We start from the raw sequence: 25,907 nt of genomic DNA, 5'->3' as shown, positions 1-25,907 counted from the left end.
AAATGTCTCCAGTTGACTTTGGTCTGAAAGCATGACATAGCGGGTTGTAAAAACTCTATTTATATTTATTGACTGAATTTTCACAATCCAATTGTTTAGAAAATTGCAATTTAGGGAGAATTGATTGAGAGGTTTCACTTTCTATTCAGTTTCATTTTTTACTCCTTTCCCTTAGCTAGATATTTATAATAATAACTTAAAATCTTTGATTATTCTATTTCACAAATGTTATCCAGTAAAGGTAAAATCAGGAGCAATTACAGAGGACGAAAATTCCTCGTTCCTCTTTCTAAATGAATCTCTCCCACTTTCTTGTTTGTGCTTAAATGCAGTGTTCTTTTTCCAGTTACTCAAACTGGTCCGTTCTTTGCAGCCTCAGGGCTTTGCCCACACTGTTTCCTTTTTCTGGAACGAGCTTCCCTCGCTCTCACTGGCAGCCCTCCACTCCTTCTGCTCCTCGAATCCCCCCCAAATTACATGTGTCAGTCGAGGTGCTTGACTAGCACCCCAGACTCCATGGTCCCTGAATCCCAGGACTTCATTCTGTTCCAAGTTCTCGGTGCTTGAAGGCACAGAAAGAGTGCAGGAAGCATTTGTTAAGTTAACGACAGGACCTTAACAGTTATTTCCTTCCTACTCCGAAGCATCTCATGAAAGAGCAACAATAAACAAGTTTGCCCGTTTTACTTTGCTTAGTAAAGTGAAGGCTGAAATGTGTGGGAGCCTCTCCCCAGCTCTGCCCCGTGTTTGCAGCATCAGTGTCTGTCTCCACCTCCAGCAGGAAACTGGGGGCGGAACGAGTGGCACTCTTGTTTCTTCTTGATTTCTGTTACCTACCAAAGTGGTTATTAAACTTAATTTTCCTAAAAAGTAAGCCCAACAAGAAATGGCCAGTGACTCTGATAGGCACTCAGACTTTTTCATTTTTTATCATAAGTTTAAGAATGGCTCCCCAGCTTCATTCAGGGCAACCTGAGCACTGCCAGTGTGCTGTAGAGGCTCAAAGGTTCTCCTACCATATAAGCATCACCCTTAGGAAAGTGCATGCTTGTTGCTTAGATACCAGGATAAAAATAATGTGTTACAGAAAGGAGGGTTCTGCATATAGCACAAGAAAAAGACTCTGCAATCGACTCATTTCTCCAAGAAACGATAGTGAATCATTTCGGAGCCAGGGATGTAGAAATGTATTGAAATGAATGCAAAGTACTGTAGTTTAGGTGGTTAACATATATTGAGCGCCTTGAATATTTGGGCAGAAAAAGAGCATATTACAAGCTTGTCCTCTCATCTGTTTTCCCACCATATGAGCAAAGTAGGCGGTCTCCAAACTGTGTTGATCCTGCATCCCTCTCAGCAAAAACTTTTTTTAGTAGAGCCCTGCAGAGCATGTAACCATATTTCTTTATAAATGTACTGCTATACTAATTGCTTATTAACTTATAACTCTTAAAACTAGAAATTTGAAAAGGGTGAGATAAGATGAAATTCATATTTCAAATATCTTTCTAATCATAACCATAATGATTAGCTGATATCTAAAGGGACACCAAGGAAAGATTATTGAGTTTAAATTCTTGATAATGTTAATATTTTTTGGCCAATACACTTTTATATGAGATAGTTTTAATTTTATTTATAAAGATCAAGGGTCTTTCTAGATTTAAATGTTCAAATAAGGGGTGTGAAAGAAAGTATAACTCCAGAGACCTCACATATTGTAAATATTAACATATAAGTCCTGTGGTTTTCTTAATTAAAATAAATGTTTGGGGAGCATTGGGGCAAGCTATACTTTAGTATAATTACTCAAAGCTGTATAGTAGAGCTAATTTTAAAAAGGCAACATGCTCACCCTTGAAGATGGAAGACTACAAGCCTCTAAAGCGGTTTCAACTCGTTTCCGGTCAGCTGAAAACAAGCGGTAGATGCTGCAAAGTAAAAGCACAACATGTGAGAGGCGTCTGAAAGGTGCATGGATCACAGCACTTGTAGGTGACACCAACTGAAAACACTCCATAGAATCAACCTCTTTGTCATTCAGCTTTCAAGTACTGGAAGCTCCCCATTGCTCCATGCATTTGCACATGTTCTGAAAGATCGATGCGTGTGCTTTTTATAATCAGTGTCTAATATAAAATCAATATTTTGAGATAATGTTGATGAGCCAATTAAAAGACATTGCAGTAAATAGTCTCTAATATTAAGCCCTAAAATAAATATCCTTCCCAACTCTGTCCCTTTGCTGCTACTCATTGCTCTAAAGATGTATGTTGTTAATATTATTAATAATAATTCATTATTTAACTTTTATATTAACAGAAGCCCACTGGTAGCTAGTAAGTCAAAGGTTAAAGATGTTTGGATAAATATGGTCCAAAGATGTATTTATTTTGTCAGTAGTTTGGCTTTTAAAAATATACCTTAAGTACTGGGTGATTTAACATAATAATTTGGACTTATCGATTCTATTGAAGCATTTAGAAAATCTAGTGTCTGGAACCTCCTAGTCCCACAGGGAATATGACGGGGTTGAGTTGTCACTGTCTCCTTTAGAAGGGATCTCACGCCTCAGTTTTTCTTCTTGATCCTGGCCGCCTCATCTTCTCTTTTCCCTGCCTGCCTTCTGTTGACATTTGAGTTTGCAACCCCTGCGTTCAGGTCAGTGTCATCTTGGTAGAAAGAGACACGGTGGTCACCCAATTTCCATTCCTAAAACAGTTCTTCATCTCAGATAATCTTTTGGGTTACCAGCAAGACGCCCTCCGCCCCCTCCACCCTTTCTTGCTTTGGTGTTTCTTGAGAACAAGGCCACAGAAAGGGGAAGCCCAGGAAACCTCTCTGAGGAACCAGCTGCCCTGATGCGAGCCTGCGCGCGAGGGAGGCCGGGGTGACCACGCATTGCCATGCTCCCAGTTGGGCCAGTGGAGAACCAAAGAGGGTCATGGCATGGATCCAAATCTTTGAGAAAAAGAAAACAAAAACTAGGAAATGCTCACGCGGCTTACTTTTTGAGAGGAATACGCCCTTCTGGAGTGACTTGCAGCTTAAGTTTAGTATAGCTGTGGGAGAAGCAGAAAAACAATGTTTAATTTTTAAAAGTGAATAAAATACATTGGAAAAGGTCTCATGCACATGCGCAGTTCGCTAAATTTTCACAAGCTGTTCGAGTCTCTGCAGTTGGCACCCAGATCAAGAAATAGAACATTAGCATACTAGTAACATCCCAGAAGCCCCTCTCCACCCCCTTTGAGAATCTACTCCCCCAAAGGGAACCATGATCCTGACTTTAAACAACACAGGTCATTTTTGCCTGTTTTTGCACTGTACGTAAATGGAGTCACATTCTTTTATGTCTGGTTTCTTTCTCTCAATATTGTTTTTGAGATCCATCCATGTTATGCTTATGGTAATAGATCATTCGCTCTCATTGCTGTATAGTATTCCCTTGCGTGAGGATAACACTTGTATTTATCTCTCCAACTGCTTCTGGACATATGGATACAGAGATGAAGCAGCAGGATTTGGGACTACCACTTCAAGGAACTGCACATGGTATGACCCAGCAGTCTCATATTTAGTTGTACATGCAATAGAAATGCTCATCACGTGTTCATCAAAAGACATGTTCTATAATGTCCATAGCTGCTATTCATCGGGACACACCTATCTGAAACACACATTTGCAATAGGTAATAAATGATTAGCCAAAAGATGTTTTCCCAGCTCTATAACATGCTATGCTTCAGACAAAACATGTATCTCTGTGTCACCTTCCACTAACATTGCCTGGCACAAAAGATGTTCAAGAAACGTCTGTTAGATAAGGGATGCTAACATCAAAGACGGTAAAGAGAAAAGGTAGGAAGAAAGAGGTATGGAAGGAGGTATGTATGAAGGGTCGAATTCAAGGTGACAACTAACAAGATGAGACGATGGGATGGGATTTAACTGAAGACCTGACTCAAACTAAAATGTATTCATACAAGAGTAAGCGAGACATGTGGGCTGGAGTCTTAGGTCTGGAATGATGGGCATGCCTGACAGAAGAAGAAAGAGAGAAAGTTATTAAATAAAATAGGACCACCTAGAAATATTTCCACTTGTGGTTTTTATTTCGTGGCTCCCCATCTCTTGGACATCCGCAGCTTACAAAATGAACACACCAATTCGTTGCTGCTTGTCTGGCAGAAATGACTGTTTTCCCCAGTCAAATGCTTTTCAGAAAGACTGCTGTAATTCTAGAGTGATTGGGTAATACTGATTTGCTTTTCTTTCCTGTTTCTTAATAATCACTGGCTGCCATTGTCTACAAGGGCAGGAATCAGGACATTAGCCTATTGATTTAAGTGGTCAGAGAAGTTATTGTGGCATCTATCAGAGATCTAAGAATCTGGACAAATGAGTACCATATGATGTTCACTCTCTTCCTCAGATTAATAATTGATATGACATAGGCAAATGGAGAAGCAGATGACTATCTGAAATTAATAATTTTTGGTTCTGAGCACAGATGCCAGGATTTGGAAATGTCTCTTTGTTGTGTGTCAAAGGCATTGACATTCAGGGGAGCTCAAGGTAACACGGATGCGCAGTTCAACGAAGAGAGTGATCTTTCTTGGAAGTCTTCCAATTTTAAACAGTGGAGGAATCAGTTCTCTAACAAATCCCAAAGGGAAATTTATGTTTATCGACGTGAGAAGCCAGTGTAGCACAAACAAAAGACTCACACAAGAGAAAGGAAACTGACTCAGAAGAAGAAACACCCTTAGCAATAAAATTAGAGCTACTTACGCTTTTTCCAGAAATGCGTCCCTGGACATGTTATGGGCCAGCAGGTTTGTTGCCAAACTGAAAACCTCATTTGTCCATTCCTGGAAAATGTAAATCACACTTCCATTAGCTGAAATACCGTACAGTCATTAGACACATGTTTAACTAGGCTACCAGGAAGAAAAATTAGTTCAATGTGTATGCCTAAGGTTTTTTTTCCCTTCTTTTTTTCGTAAAAATGACATAATTAAATTCAAATCCCCGAGTGACTATTCCTCTTCTAAGGAAATGTTCTTTACACATAAATAAATTTTTTCTGCTTTTTAAAAATCCCTACTGATAGGAAACTATGTTGCCTTTCAATAACTAAACACTTTCCCCTAGTTTCCTTGCATTATAAAAAGATAAAGAGTTATAGAAAAGTGTAAAATATAGTCAAATATATTTTCAACACACATGCAAACGGAAATCTTCCCACTTTACAACTCAAGCTAAAGCAGCTATACCAAGGATCTTTAAATGTTAATTACACTTCTAGAAGGTCTCTAAACCAGATGCAGTCACAATGTCATACAGTATCCATTACTCTCCCTCCCCAACTCTGTCAGTCCTTCACTTCTTCCTAATCTTAATCCCTGCCTCACACCATTCACTGGTGATCTCACTTGGTTTTCAAGAAAATGGAAAAGAGCAAACCTGCAAATAAAGTTGAAGTTCTATTCTGGATGATAATTTTGAACACCCAATTAACATTCTAGGCCAAAAAAGAAAGTTCTCTAAGAGATGACATAAGATCTAAGTAACCTAATTATCTAATATTATTGCTGAATTGGCTTTCTCCCCAATGAAATCCTGTTTTTCAGTTCAGGATTATTCAGTTCGTCCTAATCTTTTTATTTCTACTATTGTTTCTTGGTCTTTTAAAAAAATTATTTATTAATTTCAGAGAGAAGAAGGAAGAGGGAGAGAGAGACAGAAACATCAATGATGAGAGTCATTGATCGCCTGCCTCCTGCACGCTCCCTGCTGGGGTCTGATCCCACAATCCTGGGCATGTGCCCTGACTGGGAATTGAACCTCAGTCTCCTGGATCCTAGGTTGATGCTCAAACGCTGAGCCATGCCAGCCAGGTGGTGTTTTGTTTTTTGTCTCCTGACTTAAGATACTGAGAATATGCCATCATGTAATAAAGTAACATTTGAGGTGGGACTTGAGGAATGGGAGCAGAGAGTGATGGAGAAGGGAACAGGGCATTCTAAGAAGAGCTAGTTGGGGGGGAAAAGAGATGTAAGCACACATGGCAGGACTTAGAGTGAATGGGGAGTGGCCTAATACAAAATTGGAAAAGAAAGGGGGAGTTGTAACAAAATAAGTAAAATAGAGGGCAGAGAACAAACAGCATTTAATAATGTCTATTCAGGTATCTGAAGATAATTTAGCCAAAGAATGTAATATCACCAAAGGCCATATATATATATATATATATATATATATTTTTTTTTTTTTAAGAATGTGAGATGAGGAGACTATAGCCTAGACTGCGTGTTAGGGAGATTATCTGCCTGCCATGTCAAAAATGGATTTGAGGCTGAGAAAGAAATAGGAGGAATTCAATCAGGAAGTTGTAATAGTCCAGGTGAGAAGCACAGCAGCTTTGAACTCTACACTGTTGGTGGGGGACTTGGGAGAAACAGAAGAGAACTGTGAGTGAAGCCAAATAACTGACCACCAAACTTGATGTAGACCCAGAACATCATAAAAATAACTTTTTAATAGCTTTAAAATAAAATTCCCTCAAATCAAATCTTAAACTAAGAGTAATAACTACTGGCACTGATTTTTAAAGTATGATTCTGGTTTAATATTTTCTGGGCTAAGGTTCAAATTTTAGATATTTCTAGCTCTCTGGCAACTTTATGCATTGGTAAAAGTATTTATAATTGATGGCAATGTACCATTTTGTACGCATCCTGGGGGCCAATCCCATACCAGAAATAGGTAGTGAAGGCACTATAAAGAGTTAGAGAGATTTAACTGGTTCTGACCTTTTGGTTGAAAGCTAAGGCCTGCATTATATCCAGTCCAATGGAAGTACAGGGTGGGGCGAAAGTAGGTTTACATTGGTGAGTACACGAAACAGAGTCTATTCTTGTATTATTATTTATTTATTAATTAATGTATTTTCCATACGAACAACAGTAAACCTACTTTCCCCCATCCTATAATGTGAACTACATTTACTTTTCTAGTAGCCACATTTAAAAAAGTAAAAAGAAACGGGAAACTAATTTTAATTATATATTTTATTTAACCCAATATTTTAAAAATATTATAGATCATTGAATCAACATAAAAGTTACTGATATAATTTACATTCTTTTTATATGCCATGTCTTTGGAATGAGGAGCGCATTTTACACTTATAGCTCACCTCATTTGCACTGGCAACCTTTCAAGTGCTCAATAACCACACATGTGGCTGGTGGCTGTGGCTGCCACATTGGTCAGTGCAGGTCTTCTAGGTCCTTTGCTCTTTCTATGGACCCTTTATGAAGCCAGCTGTAGGAGAGCATCTTCACCACCTTCACTGCACAGCCACAGTTAATTCATTAAGAAAGTAGAGCATAATTTGTTTCATCACATTCTCAGAATGTAACCATCTAAATTCCCAAGTGTGGAATTCCTAGAATCCATTGGCCTCCTGGAATCTTTTGAGATACACAAGAGATCTGATCCAGGCTGGTCAAAGATTCAGGAAAAAAAGCAGTCACCAAGAGAACTTTGGAAATAATCCAACTCTTGGCTCAGTGCTGATCTCTGGCTATACCACACTGAGCTAAAACAGCATGTATCTTACTTTAGGTTCCCTAGCAGCAGATCTGGAGACAAGGATTCATGAGTCATGGTTTATTATTTTATTTGCCTGCAAAGTGAGTAGATAAAGATTAGAATAATGCTTCCTAAACCAGGTCCTGGAACACCTTGTTACTCAAAATGCTGTTGCCCATTTGTTGCTGAGTAATAGGTTTATTACAAAGTGTCCCCTGCAGTATTATAGGAAAGTGAGCAGGGCTGAGGTGGCAAGAAGGCAGAAGAGATACCAAGCAAACTCAGGCAGATGGTAAGTTTGGCTTAATTCTTGCCACACCTCAAGGCCAGTTTTCTGATCAGGGGCAAGGGACCGTGTGCCTGTTAATCTTGGTTATGGATGCTGGAGGGGATGGAAACCCCTAGGTACTTCCTGCTTTCCTTGATAGCAGCCAAAAAGAGTTCCAGCATCCAGAGAGAGTCGCCAGCAAAGAGACACAGGTGCTAGTTGTTGGGAGGGAAAGTCCACTAAGGTGGCGTGTCTGAAAATGGCAAAGGAATTAGAGGGGATATGGGCAGAGCGTCGCTAGAACCTGACAGAGCAGGATAACATATTTCAAGACTTGTGGGTGCCAGCAGTAGCTATGTTATGTAAGTAGGGGATCTTCAACCAAAGCCTTGGGAAAACTGGTTCACATATATCATATACGTATGTTTCAGAGCAGTGCTTCTCAAACTTCCACGTGCACACAAATCACCTGGGTCTTGTTGAAACACAGATGTGGATTCAGGACGTCTGGGAAGGGGGCAGAGAATCTGTATTTCCTACAAGCTCCCCAGTGAGGTCTATGTGGGACCATCCCACGGAGTAGCAAAATTCTGGAGTCGACTGGCAGCACTGATCAAACGTTTGTTAGAAATGTAGGGCCTTAGGCTGCACACCAGATCTTCTCACTCGGCATCTGCATTTTTTTTTTTTTCATGAAACACTTATATTTTTATGAATATTAAAATCTGAGCATACTGCTGGGCCAGCGACATTTTGAATAGCAAGATTATCCCAGGACCTGGTTTAGGAAGCATTACTCTAATCTTTTTCTATTCACTTTGCAGGCAAATAAATAACTTTGGTTATTAGTTTTAGAATAACCATAAGCCCTTAAGGCTGCATTAAGAACAACTCAGCTAAGGAGATGCAACCAGAGAAGCTCGCAGGAGCCTCTGTTCATCTTGAGATTATGACATGCTTTCCAGCAGGGTAGACAGATCTGACCCTGCCAGAGCCCCATCAGTCCAGTGCTGGGTCCTAGTTAGTTTGGCATTAGAAGGACAGCTTTTTTTTTAATCAGGAGGGTTTGTTTCCTATTTTCAGAGAAAAAGTTCTGATGATTGTCACCAAGCTCGGCTCAGCCCCTGCTATTTAAACCCTGAAGCGCCATAAGTGACGTTTCCTGCCTTGAGATCCATCTCTTCTCATAAAAGGGATGAGAGACCCAAACTAGAGAAAAAAGATCTAAAGATCAACTTCATGGAGTTTCACGCGGAGTTTAAATGAACCTGGCTGAATACTGCATCTGGGAGGTCATTTCTGCAATTACCTGCCCTCGCCCACCCAGGTGCTGGTGCAGGTAATGAGATGTCAGTCTCTTCACCTTAAGAGAGATCAAGTTTTCCTACCATGTCACAAAGTTAATGTATTTTCATTTCTAATGTTATTTAAATTCCGCCTGTCTTGGCACAGGATTTATGTGTTTGCTTAATGCTACTAAAATTATTTCACAATTCTCAGTTACCCTCCTAGGTATTGTCTGAGTGTTTGCTGTGCCCTAAACTAAGATCTTTGCATCCAGTATTGTAATTAATTCTTACAACAATTTTCTAGGAGGTAGGTACTGTTCTTAGCTTCATTTTACAGGGGAGGATTCAGTTTCATAGCACTTATAAAACTTCTGTCCTCAGAGCTCATAAAAGTCACAGTTTGGGATTAGAACACTTGTTTCATGGGCTCCAAAATTTATGCTCTTGGATCCATGCTTCAGTCATTTTGTCCTAGAGAATTTTAGGGTTGCCGATACATATAATTCAATAAGATAAAAAGGTAAGTAAATCCACTTAATTGCTTTCTGTATAAAACACCGATTTAGCACTTACTCTAGGCTAGGCACTGTTCTAAGCATTTTTTAAATAATGAACTCATTTAATCCTTACAGCCACCCTATGAGATACAGTCCATTATTACCATCCCGTTTTACAAACGGTAGAGGAGAAATGTCAGGAGAAACGATCAGATGGACAGAGGAGGCAGGGGAGCCACAAAGTGCAGGTCTTGTAAAGAGAGATTCAATCATAACACGGTTCTCACTTCCCCTCGATCCGCATGCTCAGCAGGAGGCAGTTCAACAGGGTTCCTGGTTCTCAGAGCAGAAGGTTCGCCATTGGCCATCCACACCTCTTAACTTTTATCCTAACATATGACTGCAAAGGGTGTACAGACGAAGACAGAGTCTTCTGGAAGAAATATCATTCTCGCGGGTCTTCCTGTTTCCCCTTGTGCTGGCTCAGGTTATCTTTAATATTTTAATGCATTAATTTTATCTTTTATTCAGCTTTACATAATCTGGTATACATAAAAATACAGACAGAAGTGTAACTAACACAGATCTAAGTTTAACAAATGTCAGTGTTTTGCCATATTTGTTTTAATACTTTTAAAAAAATGTATGTCCTAAAGAAGTTGCAGAGCAGATTGATTCTATGCTGTGCTTCTCCCTGACTCCATTCCTCTCCCTCTCCCCAGAAGCAAGCTCCCTTTGGAAAGGCAGATATCAGTACCACCTACTTTCATGTAGAATTATGAGGGAAGGGTAGAGATCGGGGTTCAGCAAACTAAGGCCTGGGGGCTCAACGCAGCCCGCTGTCCGTTTTCCTAAACGAAGTTTTGCGGGATCACAGCCACGCCCGTTCAGGAGGGGATGCACTGCCTACGGCTGCTTTCGCGCCGCAGTGGCAGAGTCGAGTAGCTGCCACTGAGACTCCAAAAGTGCAAAATATTTACTATCTGGACTGTTACAGAAAAGGTTTGTCACTCCCTGGTAGGGGACCCATGTATGTTTAAAATACTACATGGATTATATCATACTGTATGTATCCTTTGGCTAACGGATATTTGCAACCAACATGTCTTTAAGCTGTGTCTTTGCTTCTGCATGTGGAGCTACTTAATTGATTAAAAAAAAAAAATGTTTTTATTGATTTCAGAGAGAGGAAGGGAGAGGGAGAGAGAGACAGAAACATCAATGATGAGAGAGCGTCATCGATGGGCTGCATCCCGCACACAACCCGGGCACGGGCCCTGACGGGCAATCGAACTATGATCTCCTGGTTCATGGGTCCACACTCATCCACTGAGTCACGCCAGCCATGCTTAATTGATTTTAACCACTACACTACTCCACTGTAGGAATGTATAACTCATTCATCCATATTTTCATTGATGAACATTCACTGTCTTTTCCTTCAGAAATGTTTGTTTGCAGAAACATACTTCCTGTTGCCTTAGGCACATCTAAGGGGTTCTCTAGGATGAATATCCTGATGAATTCTTAGAATCCATGCACCTTCCTAGTACCAAATGCTGCTGCTTGCTCACCAAAGTAGCAAGGACACTGTGCTTTCCTATGGGCAGTGATCAGGAGCTTCAGTGTCAGGGCCTAGGGCAGTAATGTCAGGAATGTAGGCACACTTTATGCTTTGCTTCATGTTTTCGACGGCACTGTGAAGGGCTGTTGCCTGACTATCTTTCCCCAGATAAAAGAAACTCCGCCGTGCTAAATGGTACCCGGGTGTTCACATGCCTGCAAGTGCAGTGTAGAAGATGCAGATCTTAGAATGCCCAGGGACCCACATTTTGGGCTAATTTGGAGAGGTGTTGGGTCTAGTATTTCCTTCATTCTCTTTCAACACCTCTTGACATTCCCCTGCCCAATGGGAAATGTTTAATGTGGCGAAATCAAGTTCAAATGCATGTTAAGAGAATTCTTCAACGGGAAAATTTTACACCCCCACCCCCAAAGAGCAACGTCCACGGCACAGAGTGAAAGAAAGAGGCAGATGTTTTGCTTTGGCTAAGTTTCCATGATGAGAGGGGATCAGCTACATTGTGGTGAGTCTCAGGTGTGTTTTGAGCACCAGCTGAGGAGACACCAGCCGCTCCCTCCAGCGAGTTTGCTGAATCGCTGCTCATTTGTACAACCGAGAATTGAGTGCCCGCATATGAAACCCCAAAGGTTCGTTTCTGTGGCTTTTGTGTCAATCTGCTATCTTTTTGAAATGTTTTTTATCAAAAGCCTGGTGTCACTTTTGTGAAAACACTTGCTATTATGTCTTCTGAGCCTAGCAGTATCGACGCCAATTATTACGTTGGTTGAATCTGCAAGAGTGCTGTGTGCTATAGAAAACAAGTGTATGTAAGCAGGGTCTGCAATTATAATTGAAACCATTATTTATTTTTTTTAAAAAACAATCCTATTTGAAGAGATTAGATGAGGAAAATATTTTAAAAGAAAAAAAATCCAGCTAATTTCTTTAGGGTCAAGTGGAAAGAAAGGAGCAATCACCATTTCTTGGGAGTTAAATGGTGCTGCTTGTTCATTAAATAAAATGAGTCTCACAAAATTAAAACTGTATCCCTTGACAATTAGTTAGTAAACTACATATAGGTACTTCTTTATTAACTTGTAACTTAACATATGGAATTCTGCTAAAATGTAATTTTTCTCATTTGGAAATCCATTTGTTTTAAATTAAGTTTAAGAATGCCTCCTGTGGCCCGGCCGGGTGTGGCTCAGAGGTTGAGCATTGACCTAGGATCCAGGTCTTGGTTGGATTCCCAGTCAGGGCACATGCCTGGGTTGTGGGCTGGATCCGCAGTCAGGGGCCTGCAGGAGGCAGCCGATCAATGACTGTCTCATCATTGATGTTAAAGAACACCTGTGTTTATTTTAAACACCCCCCCCCCTTTTTTTTTTTTTGCAAGCTACCGTTTTCCCATTCAGAAGGGGCCTTGGCTCTTGGTAAGTGACTCTATCTGGTTAGTCTTTCCTCTCCTGTGAAAACTGTTCCTTACTTTAACTCTGATTACCTCACGTTTGGTAATCCGCACTGCCTACGGAGGCTACCAAAGGGGTACAGAGAGTTAAATGAGTTAATGAGCCGGAATCCCTTTATAAACAATTTCTTCTGGAGATGCCTGACTTTCAGAAAAGCTCAGGCTTCTGTCAGGAATTCTACATAATGAGAGGAGCTGTTTCCTTTGCTACAGGCACTACACAAGGTATCATGTACATTGGCCCTGGAGATTAAAGGTGTGATGTTACAAGACAATGCTGAGAATTAAAAGGATGGGAAATATGTTTTCAGAATAAAATGGTGTTTGAATATCTTAACCTTTTGGCTGAGCAGTTTTAGTGGGGGAAAATACCCTGTAGAATATCACAGCCAGGGAAGGCAGAACACACTCTGTAGCTTAGTTAATTGTACTAGGAACATCAAGTAGCTCCTAGAAAAATGTCTTTAGAGACAGTCCTGGTGGGGAATATTACAGGGCTCAGAAATCAAAACCTCTGAAGAAAATTAGTGGGTGGGAACCCACAGAGAGGAGGAAATTGAATACGTTTAAACATAACTGCATAAAGATTTAATGCAATATAAGATATGCAGATTGGTTTGTAATATAAATTATATATTCACTCAGTAAGAGCCTCTCTGTCACTTACTGAATGTTTTAAATTGAAAGTTAGTGAATCTTATGAATTGATTATTTTAAAAATGAAATATGTTTGCCTTTGGGGAAAGGTATTTAAAAATATTTTGCAAATACTTAGTATTTATCTAAATTCATCCATTCATCCATATACTGAGAAATGAGGTATATCCGACTCAACATGTGACTACCAGGATACCAGAGTAAGAGCTATTACGGGGTAAGTACAATGCTGTCACACAGAAACTCTTTCATTCATCTGAAGTGTCTCCAAGCATAAATTATGATATACAGCAAATGGGTGACTCAGTTCTTAAAGAGGGAAAATCTATTAGTTTTGCAACAGTCTTGGAGAGTAGTTTCTAAAGACCTCAGGGTATTGAACTGGTTGGCATGTTAGTCATTACATTATAGGACTTGAGGTTGATGTTATAAAAATGTTGGGATAAACCTACACCTTAATCACTAAAGAATCAGAGGTCGGGTCAGTACATCCGGTGTAGCTCAGAAAACCGTCAGGGCACCAGCCTCGCATGACCCCGTGGTTGGGATCCGTGATGTGAGAAGCTCCATAACGGCATAGATATGATATGTAGACTTCAAGGTATTCTTAGATTCATATCCTTAACTCTTGCAGGAAATTGTCTGAAGGGCAAGGATCATCACTAGTATCCTATAAACATGGATAAAGAAATCTCTTCTTTCAACATGGTCCTTTCAATGCTCTTTTAAAGGCAATTCATCATTTTTAGAGAAAGTATAGAACCTGAGTCCAAGGTTCCCAAGAGTTCTCAACTTCTTGTTTATATTGCCAGTATTCTTGTTGTTTCTATATGCATCTGAAATGCTCACTATTTTAATAGATTAGCAACTTCTTAATGGAGAAACCATGTCCAATTCCTCTTGCTAGGCCATAACTGAGTGAATATTCTTTATTATTAAAAATTTTTACTAAAAATTTTATTTTTTCATTCTTTCTCATACTAGTTGAGCAGCTACTATGTGCATGGTCATGGGCTAGTTGCTACACAAGGTAAAAAAATGTTACAAAGCTTGGAAAAGAGATAGGGTAGGAAGTGGTATGAGGTGAGAGAGAGAGAATGAATTGGGATAAAGATGTTTAGGTAAAATGGAATGTGGTTTTACTTATATTTCCTTTTGCAAATTTATTGTATCAACTGCCTTATTCTTAATGAAAAAATGTCCATAATTCTAAGTAGATGCCACTACTTGAAAGTGTTTGATGACACTTCTAACTGGGCAGCTAAATTATTTTAAGATGGAGTTTTAACACGTTAAATATGACAAATAAAGTCTTTCACTGGCATCGGTACAGTATCACAAGAATTCAGATCAAGGTGACAGCTTCAAAGCTTCTATCCGCCATACCTTGGCCACTTCTTCTTGGAAAGCCACGAGGTTCAAATAGGAGATGTTAACTAAGTCGGGCCCATACACCACCGTTATCATGCGATGTTCCAGACGTCCGATGTTCCCCACGTCCAGAAGTTCACGTAGTTTGGGGTCCTGGATAATAAATGTTGAAAACAGTCTATAACTAGAGGTTCCAACATGGTAGCATAATTTCAAGACAATTAGAGCTAGAACGCCTTTGAAGCAAAGCTGCCTTTTATTTTTACTAAAAAATGTTATGAGTTGTAGTCCCTTGACCCCCAGTAAAGCCTAGAGAGGTGAAGTACCTAGACCAGAGGTCGTGGAGAGAGAATTTCTGGCCCAAGACTTCTGGTCCTCATGGCATATGCAAAATAAAATAAGTCAGGTAGAGAAAGACACACACTGGGTGTTATCACTTATATGTGGATGCTTAAGAAATCTAACTCATAGAAACAGAGCGCACTGGCATTTGGACACAGAAAACTGCAGTCTTTTCCAAGCAAAGTTGCATTCTTTGGAACATCCTAAATGAGGATTCCTTGAGGATGCAGTCCTGCTGGAAAAGGGAAATTTCCAAACCTTTCAAACTCAAACTAAGACCTGGTTCAGTCAGCGTGGCTGAATTTATTTTCCTTTCATTGGACAAGCCTTTAAGGAAAAGAGAAGTCCATGCAGAAAATTAGCATCAAATCAATCACTTGGCGAATTGGCAGCAAGCTTCTGAGTAAGGAATTAAGTTGAATTCTCATTTTTTTAGCTAAATGCTAGGCCAGCAGGGCTGGATTACTAAGGCTGGTGATTCTGGTCTCCCTTCTGAGGTTTTTACATGCAGCATCCTTACCAAGAGCAAACTTTAAAGAATGAAAACAAACAAAACCTTCCCAGCTGAGCTATTTGATTTGGTGCCACTAATTTGCTCTTTAGTTAATAAAACTTTCTTCTTGGTTTGGCTGCCTGAAGAGGAACACTTTCAGGTAAGTTATGAAGAGAGAAAAGTCCCAGTTCACAGCTGTGTCCGATATAACTGAAACTAGCACTCGACTAAGGAGTTGAAAACTTATCAAGTACATCAGGCCTCCTAGAAAGATCAAATGCTATGGCAAAAACACACATCAATTTGCATGACCTAGAAAAGTGAAAAACTTATTAGGTAAATAAACAATAATAGCAACGAGGGGACATTTTTAGCATTCTAGAATTAATGAAAGATCTCAAAAGAATGCACAAGAAGAATGGACCTCTGTGGAGGTTAATTAAAGAATGACACCAGCTGCTCTTCTGATGCAAATGACTAATTGCATCACAGTGTTTGACCACCACCAAGGGAAGATCAGAAGAGAAAATACGGTTGATCAGTACTTAAAAAAAAATTTTTTTTGTATACTTGGAAGAGAAAAAGAATTCTCAGAAACCACCTAAAACTTGTAATTACAAATCACAGCTTTTAAATCATTGATTATAGCATCCATCAGTGTCTTCACTTCTATAGCATTTAATGGGAAAATTGGGGGGAATGAATGGGTTCTAAACTTTGGACCCTTTCTTTCCTACCAATGAGAGCCACATGACTCCCTCCCTGGCCTGTTTCTTTCCCAAGCATTTTCTGTTCAGTCTATACTACTTTACTGCCTAATTCTCTTGTCCATTCAAAACACCTTTACCCGCTTATTAAATAGTTGATTGATTAAAGAGCATTACCCTTCCATTGCATAGAGCCCACGGGCCACAGGGGGAGTGTGCACACCGCAGGCAGTTAGAAGTCACATGTCCCTTCCTGCTTAAAGTCCCCCCAGGGAGAGTGAAATGCATTCCATTCCCCTTCAACATTCAGGGGCCAGTGCTTCCAGGTAAATTTCAACATTGCTGTTGCCAAGTTTCAGACAAATAATGAGGCCAGTTGGTGCAAAGAATGCAGATACATTGACTAAGTACTCCCTGGTCAGTGAGTCTTCTACAGATGCGGGTTTTGGTTTTTTCCTACTTTGTTGTGGTGGCTTACATGGAACTGTGACACGTAGATGGCACCAAAGGGGCTTCTGGTACCTCAGAAATTAAATTAAAACCAAGCATATCTTTTTATAATTTTTCAACTACAGTTGACATTCAATATTGTTTTTTTGTTTTGTTTTTTCTTTTTTAAATGAGTGAGAATTGCTTATTTTACAGTGTGGTCTATTTTTTTTTTTTTTTTAATATATCTTTATTGACTTCAGAGAGAGGAAGGGAGAGGGAGAGAGAGATAGAAACATCAATGATGAGAGAGTCATTGATCGGCTGCCTCCTGCACGCCCCATACTAGGGATCGAGCTGCAACCCGGGAATCGAACCGAGATCTCCTGGATCCTAGGTTGGTGCTCAACCGCTGAGCCATGCCGGGCCAGGCTCAATATTGTTTTATATTAGTTTCAGGTGTACAGCATAGTGATTAGACATTTATATAATTTACAGAGTGATCCCTCTGATAATTCTAGTATCCACATGGCACCGCACCTGGTTATAATATTATCGACTAAATTCCCTATGCTGAACCTCACATCCCTGTGACTATTCTGTAACTACCAATTTATACTTCTTAATCCCGCCACCTTTTCCACCCAACTCCCCAACCCCCATCCCCAAAAGGAAGGCCCAACAATCCCTTAAAAATGACAAATACAACCAATGCTCCCTTTGCAGTTTCTGGAAAATCCATGTGTCTGCGCTAAGGGTTTTGGCACTGGGAGAGGGACAGTAGAAATTGTATTCTGTCTGAATTTTGAGTTTGGGCTGTGCCAGTTAAAAAAGGTATCCTCATGAAGCTTTCTTTACCCTTCTAGGCCTCAGTTTCTTCATCTGTTAGATGAAGAGAATAGTAGTATCCTCTTAAAAAGGTTGTTATGGGAATAAACCATTAATTATATGTTAAGTCCTGGGGGCAGTGCCTAACAAGCTGTGAATACTTAAAAAGTAAATCAATAGCTTGAAAACAAAAGACAAAATGGAAGCATCTATCAAATAAATTAACTTCTTACAAGCACCAGAACAGTTCATTACATATATTTATATATATTTACCTACTTTGTTACTTGGCAAGCAAGACATATTTCTACAGTATTTACATTTATGTATATATGGTTTGTATATATTTGGCTGACTATATTCTAAACACATGCATTTTAATTTTATATTTTCCTTAATTCACTCTGCCATGGGAAGCATAATTTAAGGAGTGCTAAAGGAGAAATCATTTCTAGAAATGTTATGTTTCTTGTTCCTGCATTTAACTAGCTTTGAAAATTCGGCAACTTGTTTTCTCTGAGCTGCAGTTTCGTCTCCACACAATGTGGGTGACGGTAATGCCTGCTCCGCTTAAGCATTACTAAATCTGCAAACTGTGCTATGTGACATGTACAGAAAGAATTCATGTATTTCTGCGGTGGCTGACATCCTTAACTTATGTTAAGTATGACACGAAAAACTGAAGTGAAAAACATCTTAGCTGTTTATCTTTTTCTTATTAAAATTACAAAGTGTCGTAGGAGAGAAATTTTCCTGTCAATTTGCTACAAATAACTGAAGGAGTCTGAAGTAAATGGATAATTTATCTGCAAATGTCTGAATATAGATGGGAATATGTGTTTGCTAAAGACCCTCAAAATATTTCAAGGTTAAATATTATTTAATCTCAGATTTGTCTTCTTGTTTTATTTACATCTCTTTATTTTCCATTACTCTAGATAAACAAGTTAACTCTCTTGCATAACACATACAGATCAATAATGTGTTGTTCCTTCAGAAACAAAGGGATATAAAGCTCTTCTTAATTCAAAGTGTGGAGGAGGCCTGACGTTTATTTTATAAGAAATAGCTGGTAGCATCTAGGTAATCCCTGTCTTAAATATGCCTTTTTATGTGTGTGCTTCTCTTTGAAAGTAAGAAAGTGTCTTCTAAAATTTCGTATTATCCATCCATCAAAATAATCCAACATTATACCCGAGACCAAAAGTGTCATCTCTAAGACCTGAGCTTCAATAAGAAAAATTAATCTTGTCTCTTACAAATGTGTCTATTCAGTAAGGTAAGGGAGGTTAATGACAGCTCCCTGCCTTAACGCTGTCACTGACATTGTTAGTTCAATTCCAAACGGGAACGAAAAAGGAAATCTAAAGAGTCTGAAGCTCTCTTAATTTTACAAAAGTTGTGTAGAAAACCGTAAGTATTCCCAGAAAATTATTAACCATTTCTTTGCATATGAATTGCTGGTCTGCCCTAATTAATTTTTAGGCAATGGTTTTTACCTTTGTTCTCAAATATCATCTGCCTTCTTTTCACCTGTTTGCCTCCTTCCCACTTTTCTCCATCATCTCCTCTCCCCTACCAAAGTTTTCCCTAGGGGATTTTATAAATCCGTTGGAACCTGGCAAATCTGAAGTTTTTCCATCACCCTAAGAAGACATTTAATGAATGAAATGTTTTAGATGAATTGTAATGTCTCCCACCCCATTTCACATCAGGAGAACTCAAATCATCCTATTGTCAAGGATAACGCGAATTATTCTACTTCCTGAGTTCTCTAAATAATCCAGATATTTGCTTTAAGTACACTTTTCTACATAAACACACACACACACAAATAATCTTCTACAACTAGGATCAAACTACACATATTCCTTTGTAACTTACCCACTTATCAATGCATTGATGAAATGTTTAGAAATACAAACATATGCTGTTCTTTTAATGGGTTCTGGAGTATTCTGGTATAGGGACAAATCAAAATTTATTTCACATCTCTCAACATTGAACAGCTTTTGCTGTTATAAACAACGCTTCAGTGAACATCTTTGTGCATATTACCATTCACTTTCGGGAACTTGACCAGTGCTCTAGTTGGGATCAATCCCCAGGCTTGGGGCGGCAGGGTCCGAGGGCATTCATGCCTAACTTGTGACACATACTGTGGGATGCACTGCAAAGGGTCTTCACTAGTTTATAGCTCCACAAATAACATATGATCTCACAACAATGACTTATGGAAAATTTTTTCATGTTTAGAAGCCTACTGAAAAAAAATATCTTATTGTTTTTATTTGTGTTTTAAAAATTACTATTTATGGCAAGCAGCTCTTCTTGTTTACTGATATTCACATGTCTTTTTAAAATTTTTTTAAATCCTCACCTGAGGGTATTTTTTCAGTTGCTTTTCAGAGAGAGTGGAAGGGAGAGAGAGAGAGAAACATCGATGTGAAAGAGAGGCATCGACTACTTGCCTCCTGCACACCCCAAGCAGGGCCAGGGATCGAGGTGTGTGCCCTTGGCCGGAATCCAACCCAGGACCCTTCAGTCTGCGGGCCGACGCTCCAACCACTGAGCCAAGCCGGCCAGGGCTCACTTGTCTTTTATAGTATCAACTGTTTGCTTAGGCCGTTACCCTCCTAGTCTAGGAGGATATTTCTCTTTGTCTTATTGATTTATAGCAAGGCTGTATTTAATGACCCTTTGCCTGAAAGTATATTGTAAAACTTTTTCCAAATGTATTATTTGTCTTAATATTTGTCATGATATCTTTTTCCCTATTGAAATTTAAAATTTTAAAATATTCAAATGTATCGATCTTTTAAATTACTCTTTTTTTCTGATCGATTGTCATGTGTGGAAAGGCTTTCCTTACCTTGACATTATAGAAATATTCAGTTTATAAGAATCTACTTTCTCCTCAGTCTTTACGTACTTTGCAAATGCTAACAAAGACCATGTACATTATCATAATATGGAGAAAAATATAAGAAGGTAATCATTTTAAAAAATAACTAAGGATCAAGTTTTTGTTTAAATGAGAACATGTTACTTTTCAGTCTATACATGAGGATTGACAAATGCTGGACTTCACAAGAGAATCTTTCATTACTGATGGAAGGTCACATGCTGGCACCGAAGGGAGCCAGCTCCCAGCCCATGTTCTGAATTTCCCCTTGTAAGGTTATTGCAGTAATCAAAGGGATGCTTAATGGGCACTGCTAATGTCTGTGAAGTCAGTATCCAAATGTTCATTATGGAACTTATCACTCCTAGAAGACCTTGAAATGGCTTTGCAATAGTCATGTTCTAACACCTGAATAAAAGTGCCCTAATTAATGGTGGTCACTGGTGTCATGTACGTGACTGTGGTCTGGGCTATGTGTGGCGCTCAGCTCTAGAATGAATGCACAGAGGAAATTACAAATTCAGAACAGAGTCAGACAGTACTGGGCACTGAAGAGCCTTTAAATGTCTCCTTTTTTTCTTTTAGAGAAATAAATACTTCTTTCATGTGTTCTTTTCATTTCCCTTCCTTCATTCAACCAACTGTATTCCTTTATTTCCATTATCTGTGCTAGGATTACATTTATAAATGAGGTATAGTCTTTGTTATTGAGGCTCTAATTTTCTGGGAGAAGAGAAAATTACTGTACATCGATCCTTTGAGTGTAATGGGATAAGAGCTTTTGGAGCAAAGACGAAGGCCACCTAATTGTGTTTAAAGAAGTTAAAAGGGGGAAACTATAAAGCTGTGTGCATTTCCTACACACTCAGACCATAAAACTCCATCAAGTGTATTTGGCCAATAAAATTTTTTTAGTCTCTGTTATTAGCCCTTGGGTAATCCTAGCCCTCGTGAAGAAGCTGTTTCTATAGGTTCTGGAACTGAAAAACATATGGAAGTCATATTTTCAAGGATTAAGGAAACTCATAACTTTTTATTACTAAAATAAAGTCTTAATAGAGGCTTCTACGATAGTGAGGGCAGGCTGTCAGCTAGGTAATTTGATGTGAATGAACTGACTGCAGTTCAAAACTTTCTTGGTGATCCCTTTGTTAAAGGCACTGCAGGAAGGAGGTGAAGGGATTAGCTAAGGGACACAGATGCACACCCTCGACACCAAGTGTGGTGAAGGCCAAGGGCAGGGGAGGCGGGGGTTGGTGCTGGTGGGCAAAGGGGGAAAATGGGGGACATCTGCAACAGTGTCAACACTAAACATTTTTAATAAAAGAACTGAAAAACTGATACTGATGCATTTTTTATTTTAACCTTATATAAGAATTTTTTACACTAAGGCTTAAACTTATCAAAACAATAGTATTCCCCTGTATTTCATAACTATGAATTCAAGAAGATGGGGCCCAATGGGCCCATCTTGCATATGTGTTTTCTTAACCTTGAAAACAAAGACGATTATTTTAAAGTAAATTTTTACATTCACATAGCGCTTGGCTCACAGGTGCCAGCCTCTATACCACTCCTGTATTCCATCCTTACTGTCTATAAGTTAAAATAAAAATAAACAAAAGTAAACATTTAAGTATAAATTTCCTCAGTAATATGAGACGCATACAGATTTTTCTAGAAAGCCTGAAAAAATATGGCACATTTCACAGATGCTTATAATTTAGCATTCAGTTTATTTTTTTCTTTAAATAGGCAAATTTCTTAAAATGTATTTACTTCCAATGAAACTTCTTATCATGATCATAGTGAGTTTGTACCCAAACCTCACACTATAAAAAAAAATATTAACTCAGAATAAATCAGAGACTGGAATGTAAAAGCTAAAGCTACAAAGATCTTAGGAAAAAACAAGTGTAAACCTTTGTGACCTTGAGTTAGGCGCTGGTTTGTTAGACACCAAGAGCAAAGTAAGAGAAGAAAAAGTTGGCAAGTTGGGCTGCTTCAAAACGGAAAACTTCGTGCTTCAAAACATACTATCAAGAAAGGAAAACGACAACTGATGCCATGAAAGAAAATATTTTAAGTCTTAACTCTTTTTGGCTGAACCTCAACCATACCCACTTCTTCCAAAGGGTAGGGTGTTTCTAAACTTCAGTCTCATTTTTATGCTCTAAGCCTCAAATATAAATGTTTGAACCCGGTCTAGCTTGTTTGGGAAATTATAGCTACAGCCTCAGTGTCTTTAAAATCGGTAACCTAATCCCCAGCACCCAGCGCTGTTTTGGCTCCACTGATCTGCTCCCTGTGAGAATGAAGGAAACTGAGCAGGAAACAAGCTGGAGGAAAGTAACACTTTTAAATCAATAAAATGTTCCTCACTTTGGCAGGAAATTAAAAAAAAAAAGGTATTTAACTTCCCCTAAATTCCAAAGTCCCAGGAATGCCGGGGCCAGTTTTTTAGGGGCCTAACTTGAAAGGTTAGAGTGTTTATATTTACATGTCTCAAAACATTTTAGGAGTTAATGGTACTGAATCATACGGCCCACCGCTTTTGTACAATTAATGGATAATTGCTGTGGTCTTATAATAGCGTAAATATCGAATCCATTCAAACATTACAGTCTGTAAATAAAATAAAGCCTCTTCTGGAACCCTAAATAATTACCTCTAATATTTTTATTTTTTATACTCATTTGTTCCCTTATTCATTCAGAAAATATTTGAGTGTCTGCATTGTGCACATACATCACTGTGCCAACGGACTCATAATTGTTTTTATAAAATGCATTTATGAAATTTTTAATGAAAGGCATTTAATGAAAGGCAAGAACCACCCTGTACATCTCACTGGAATCACACTTCAATGATACTCTATAATTCATGGACACTTGGGAAACTATAGTAATTGTGTAATTAAAATATATGTCATATCATCATATGTGTCCAGAAAAAAATAAAAATTAGCATGTCCTGAAAAGCAAATGATTATGGGTTGGGGAATTTTTAAATCTGCAGCTCTATAGTCTAGACCGGTATGTCTAAAGCACTTGGGTTTCTAAAGGCTTTCATCTACATTATGTCTTTTTAAAATTATTTTTTAAATTCATGTAACATACAATGAACCAGTTTTTAAAGTGAGGAATTCAGTGGCATTGAGCGTGTATTCACAATGCTGTGCAACCACCACCTCCACCTAGTTCCCAAACATTTCAATATCCCCAAATAAACCCTGGTGCCCCGATTGTTCACTCTTGTCTAACATAAATGATCATAAAAATGAAAGCTACCAATGCCAAGTGGTGGAATTATTAGTATTAGCTTAAAACAAGTATCTACAAAAGTGATTCTCAAACTTTAGTGTGTGTCAGCACCACCTGTGGGGCTTGTTAAATCACACACCGCTGGGCCCCACCCCAGAGGCGCTGATCAGAAGGGTGGGACCTGAGAACGTGCATTTCTCTAACAAGTTCCTAAGGGACTTAGATGTTGCTGGTCTAGGGGCCACGCTTTGGTAACCACCGATCTATAAACTCAAAAACAGCTGAATCGACAAGCTTCTATTCCGTGTTTAAGTCCCCCTGCTCTCTGAAGAGAAAGCAAATGGCTCATCTGGAGCCAGCTGGTGATGCTAAAACCCACCAGCGGGGATTACCAAAAAGACTGTTTGAACTACATCTCCAAGTCCCACTTTAGGGAAAGTGCAAATGTTAAACCGGTTTTGGATTGAAGCCGCTTTGAAAACCTTAAACATTGGGCTTAGCGATAGATTTAGAGGGATGTATACAAAAGAAGGGCACATGATTCGTGTTGAGTTCAAGTCAATGAGCTTGGAAGACCCCAAGGGTCTTTAAGATCTGCCTTGAAAAAAGAAATATGAAAGCTCAACACTGTGGCCCCCACCCTTCCTATCACCTTGGATGGCCTGAAGAGACTTGGCTATATGAGAACAGACCAAACTCCACAAAAGAACTGCCACTTTCTGGGCCCAAACCATTATGATGACAAGAATCTCAGTTTCAGAGAGTCAGGAGGCTGAACACAGTATACGTAATGCCTAACACTGATTTTCTTTTTTAAATAACCAATAGTTATTTCTTTTAACCTTAATTTTTATTGTGGTATATTTGACATACAATAAATAACAGGTGATTAGAGTGTACGATTTTGATAAATTTTGACATAAGTATATACCCATGAAATCATTAACACAATCAAGATTGTTTAAATATTCATCACCCCCAAGGTTTCTTCATGCCCTTTCGGAATCCCTTCCTTTTGTAGCTCCCCATCTTCTTACCCAGCAGATTATCACCAATCTGCTTTTTATCACTACACATTAGTTTGAATTTTCTAGGGTGTTTTATAAATAAACTCAGATAGCACACACTCAAAAAAAAAAAAAAAAAAAAAAATTCAGTGAGCGACAAAATAAGCCAAAAAAGCATCCAGAGCACTTAATTTCTTTAAATAACAGGTGCATTAAGGGGTTAAGCCGTGAGTGAAAATCAAATTTATTGTTGCTAGAGCATTTATCCTGTTTTCCACAGACAATAGATCTGTTTTCATTCTCTATAGTTTCAGAGTCCTTAATATAGTGCAAATGGTCATTCTACACAATGCAGTACTTTAACAGTGAGTTTTATGTTTCGGGGCTTTTTGAAAGTAAGGTGTGCCAAGGACAAAAAACAAAACAAAACAAAAAATGCTGGACATTCCCTCGCACAAGAGCTTCAACTGCCTCTGGACCTCAGCTCTCCACCAGGAAAGCACTTAGAAAAACTCTATTGCTTGGGAAGTACAGAACAAGTTCTCAACTAAGACATCAGCTTCTAACTGTGAGTGTAGTTTCTCTAACTTTTATAAGCCACAGAAATTAAACTCTTTGTTTTAAAGAAAGGCCTACATACTTGACATGACTGTAATTAAAGTAGTTTAACTTGCAGCACACAGGTTTTCTAAGTCCTTAAGAGCAATGGATCAAGAAGAGAGAATTAGCGTAATTCCAAACCCTTCTGCAAAAGCTCGCTCTGCTTGCCCTTTCAGCGAAGGGAGCTTTTCTGTTAATAATTCTTTGACCTGAATACCGTCCTCTATTAGAATTCTGAAGGACTTGATAGCGTTTCAGCTGGAATCTATAACCTCTGGTTAATTGTGGTGTATTATACATTCTGTGGATAAAATACATTTGGACAGGGATAGATAAGTCTGTTCGTGTTAATTCACCGTTGACATTCAGCGTTTCACTCAATTTTTAGCGATGATATCCCTGGCCTTTCCATGAGTCCTTTTTAATTAATATCTCTACACCTCTTTAAATACCATTTTCCATGTTATATGCCAGGTTTAAATCAAGGCAGTTTGAGGTCTGTTATAAGACCCCCTCTTCTGGGATTTCCCAGAGTCAACCTTCCCTTTCGTTTGATTTTAAAAAAAAAAACAAAAAGCAAAAAATTTGGCATCAAACATTCTCCTTTGCATAGACCG

The 25,907-nt window shown here is 38.8% G+C and overlaps 1 protein-coding gene across 1 annotated transcript in view; it reads right to left on the bottom strand.

Moving 5' to 3' along the window:
* Positions 1 to 25,907, bottom strand: part of PLCB1 (phospholipase C beta 1) — a 531,624-nt gene that overhangs the window by 158,045 nt on the left and 347,672 nt on the right. Inside the window, exons 4-7 of the mRNA XM_016212033.2 lie at positions 14,732 to 14,869; positions 4,795 to 4,874; positions 3,009 to 3,062; positions 1,856 to 1,931 (exon numbers count right to left, since the gene is read on the bottom strand). Coding sequence (XP_016067519.1) covers positions 1,856 to 1,931; positions 3,009 to 3,062; positions 4,795 to 4,874; positions 14,732 to 14,869 — 348 coding nt within the window. The remainder of the gene's footprint in view (positions 1 to 1,855; positions 1,932 to 3,008; positions 3,063 to 4,794; positions 4,875 to 14,731; positions 14,870 to 25,907) is intronic.

The sequence above is a fragment of the Miniopterus natalensis genome, chromosome 7 (assembly GCF_054644295.1).
Source record: "Miniopterus natalensis isolate mMinNat1 chromosome 7, mMinNat1.hap1, whole genome shotgun sequence".
NCBI classification, from domain to species: domain Eukaryota; kingdom Metazoa; phylum Chordata; class Mammalia; order Chiroptera; family Miniopteridae; genus Miniopterus; species Miniopterus natalensis.
This window is presented reverse-complemented; position numbering and strand designations above follow the sequence as displayed.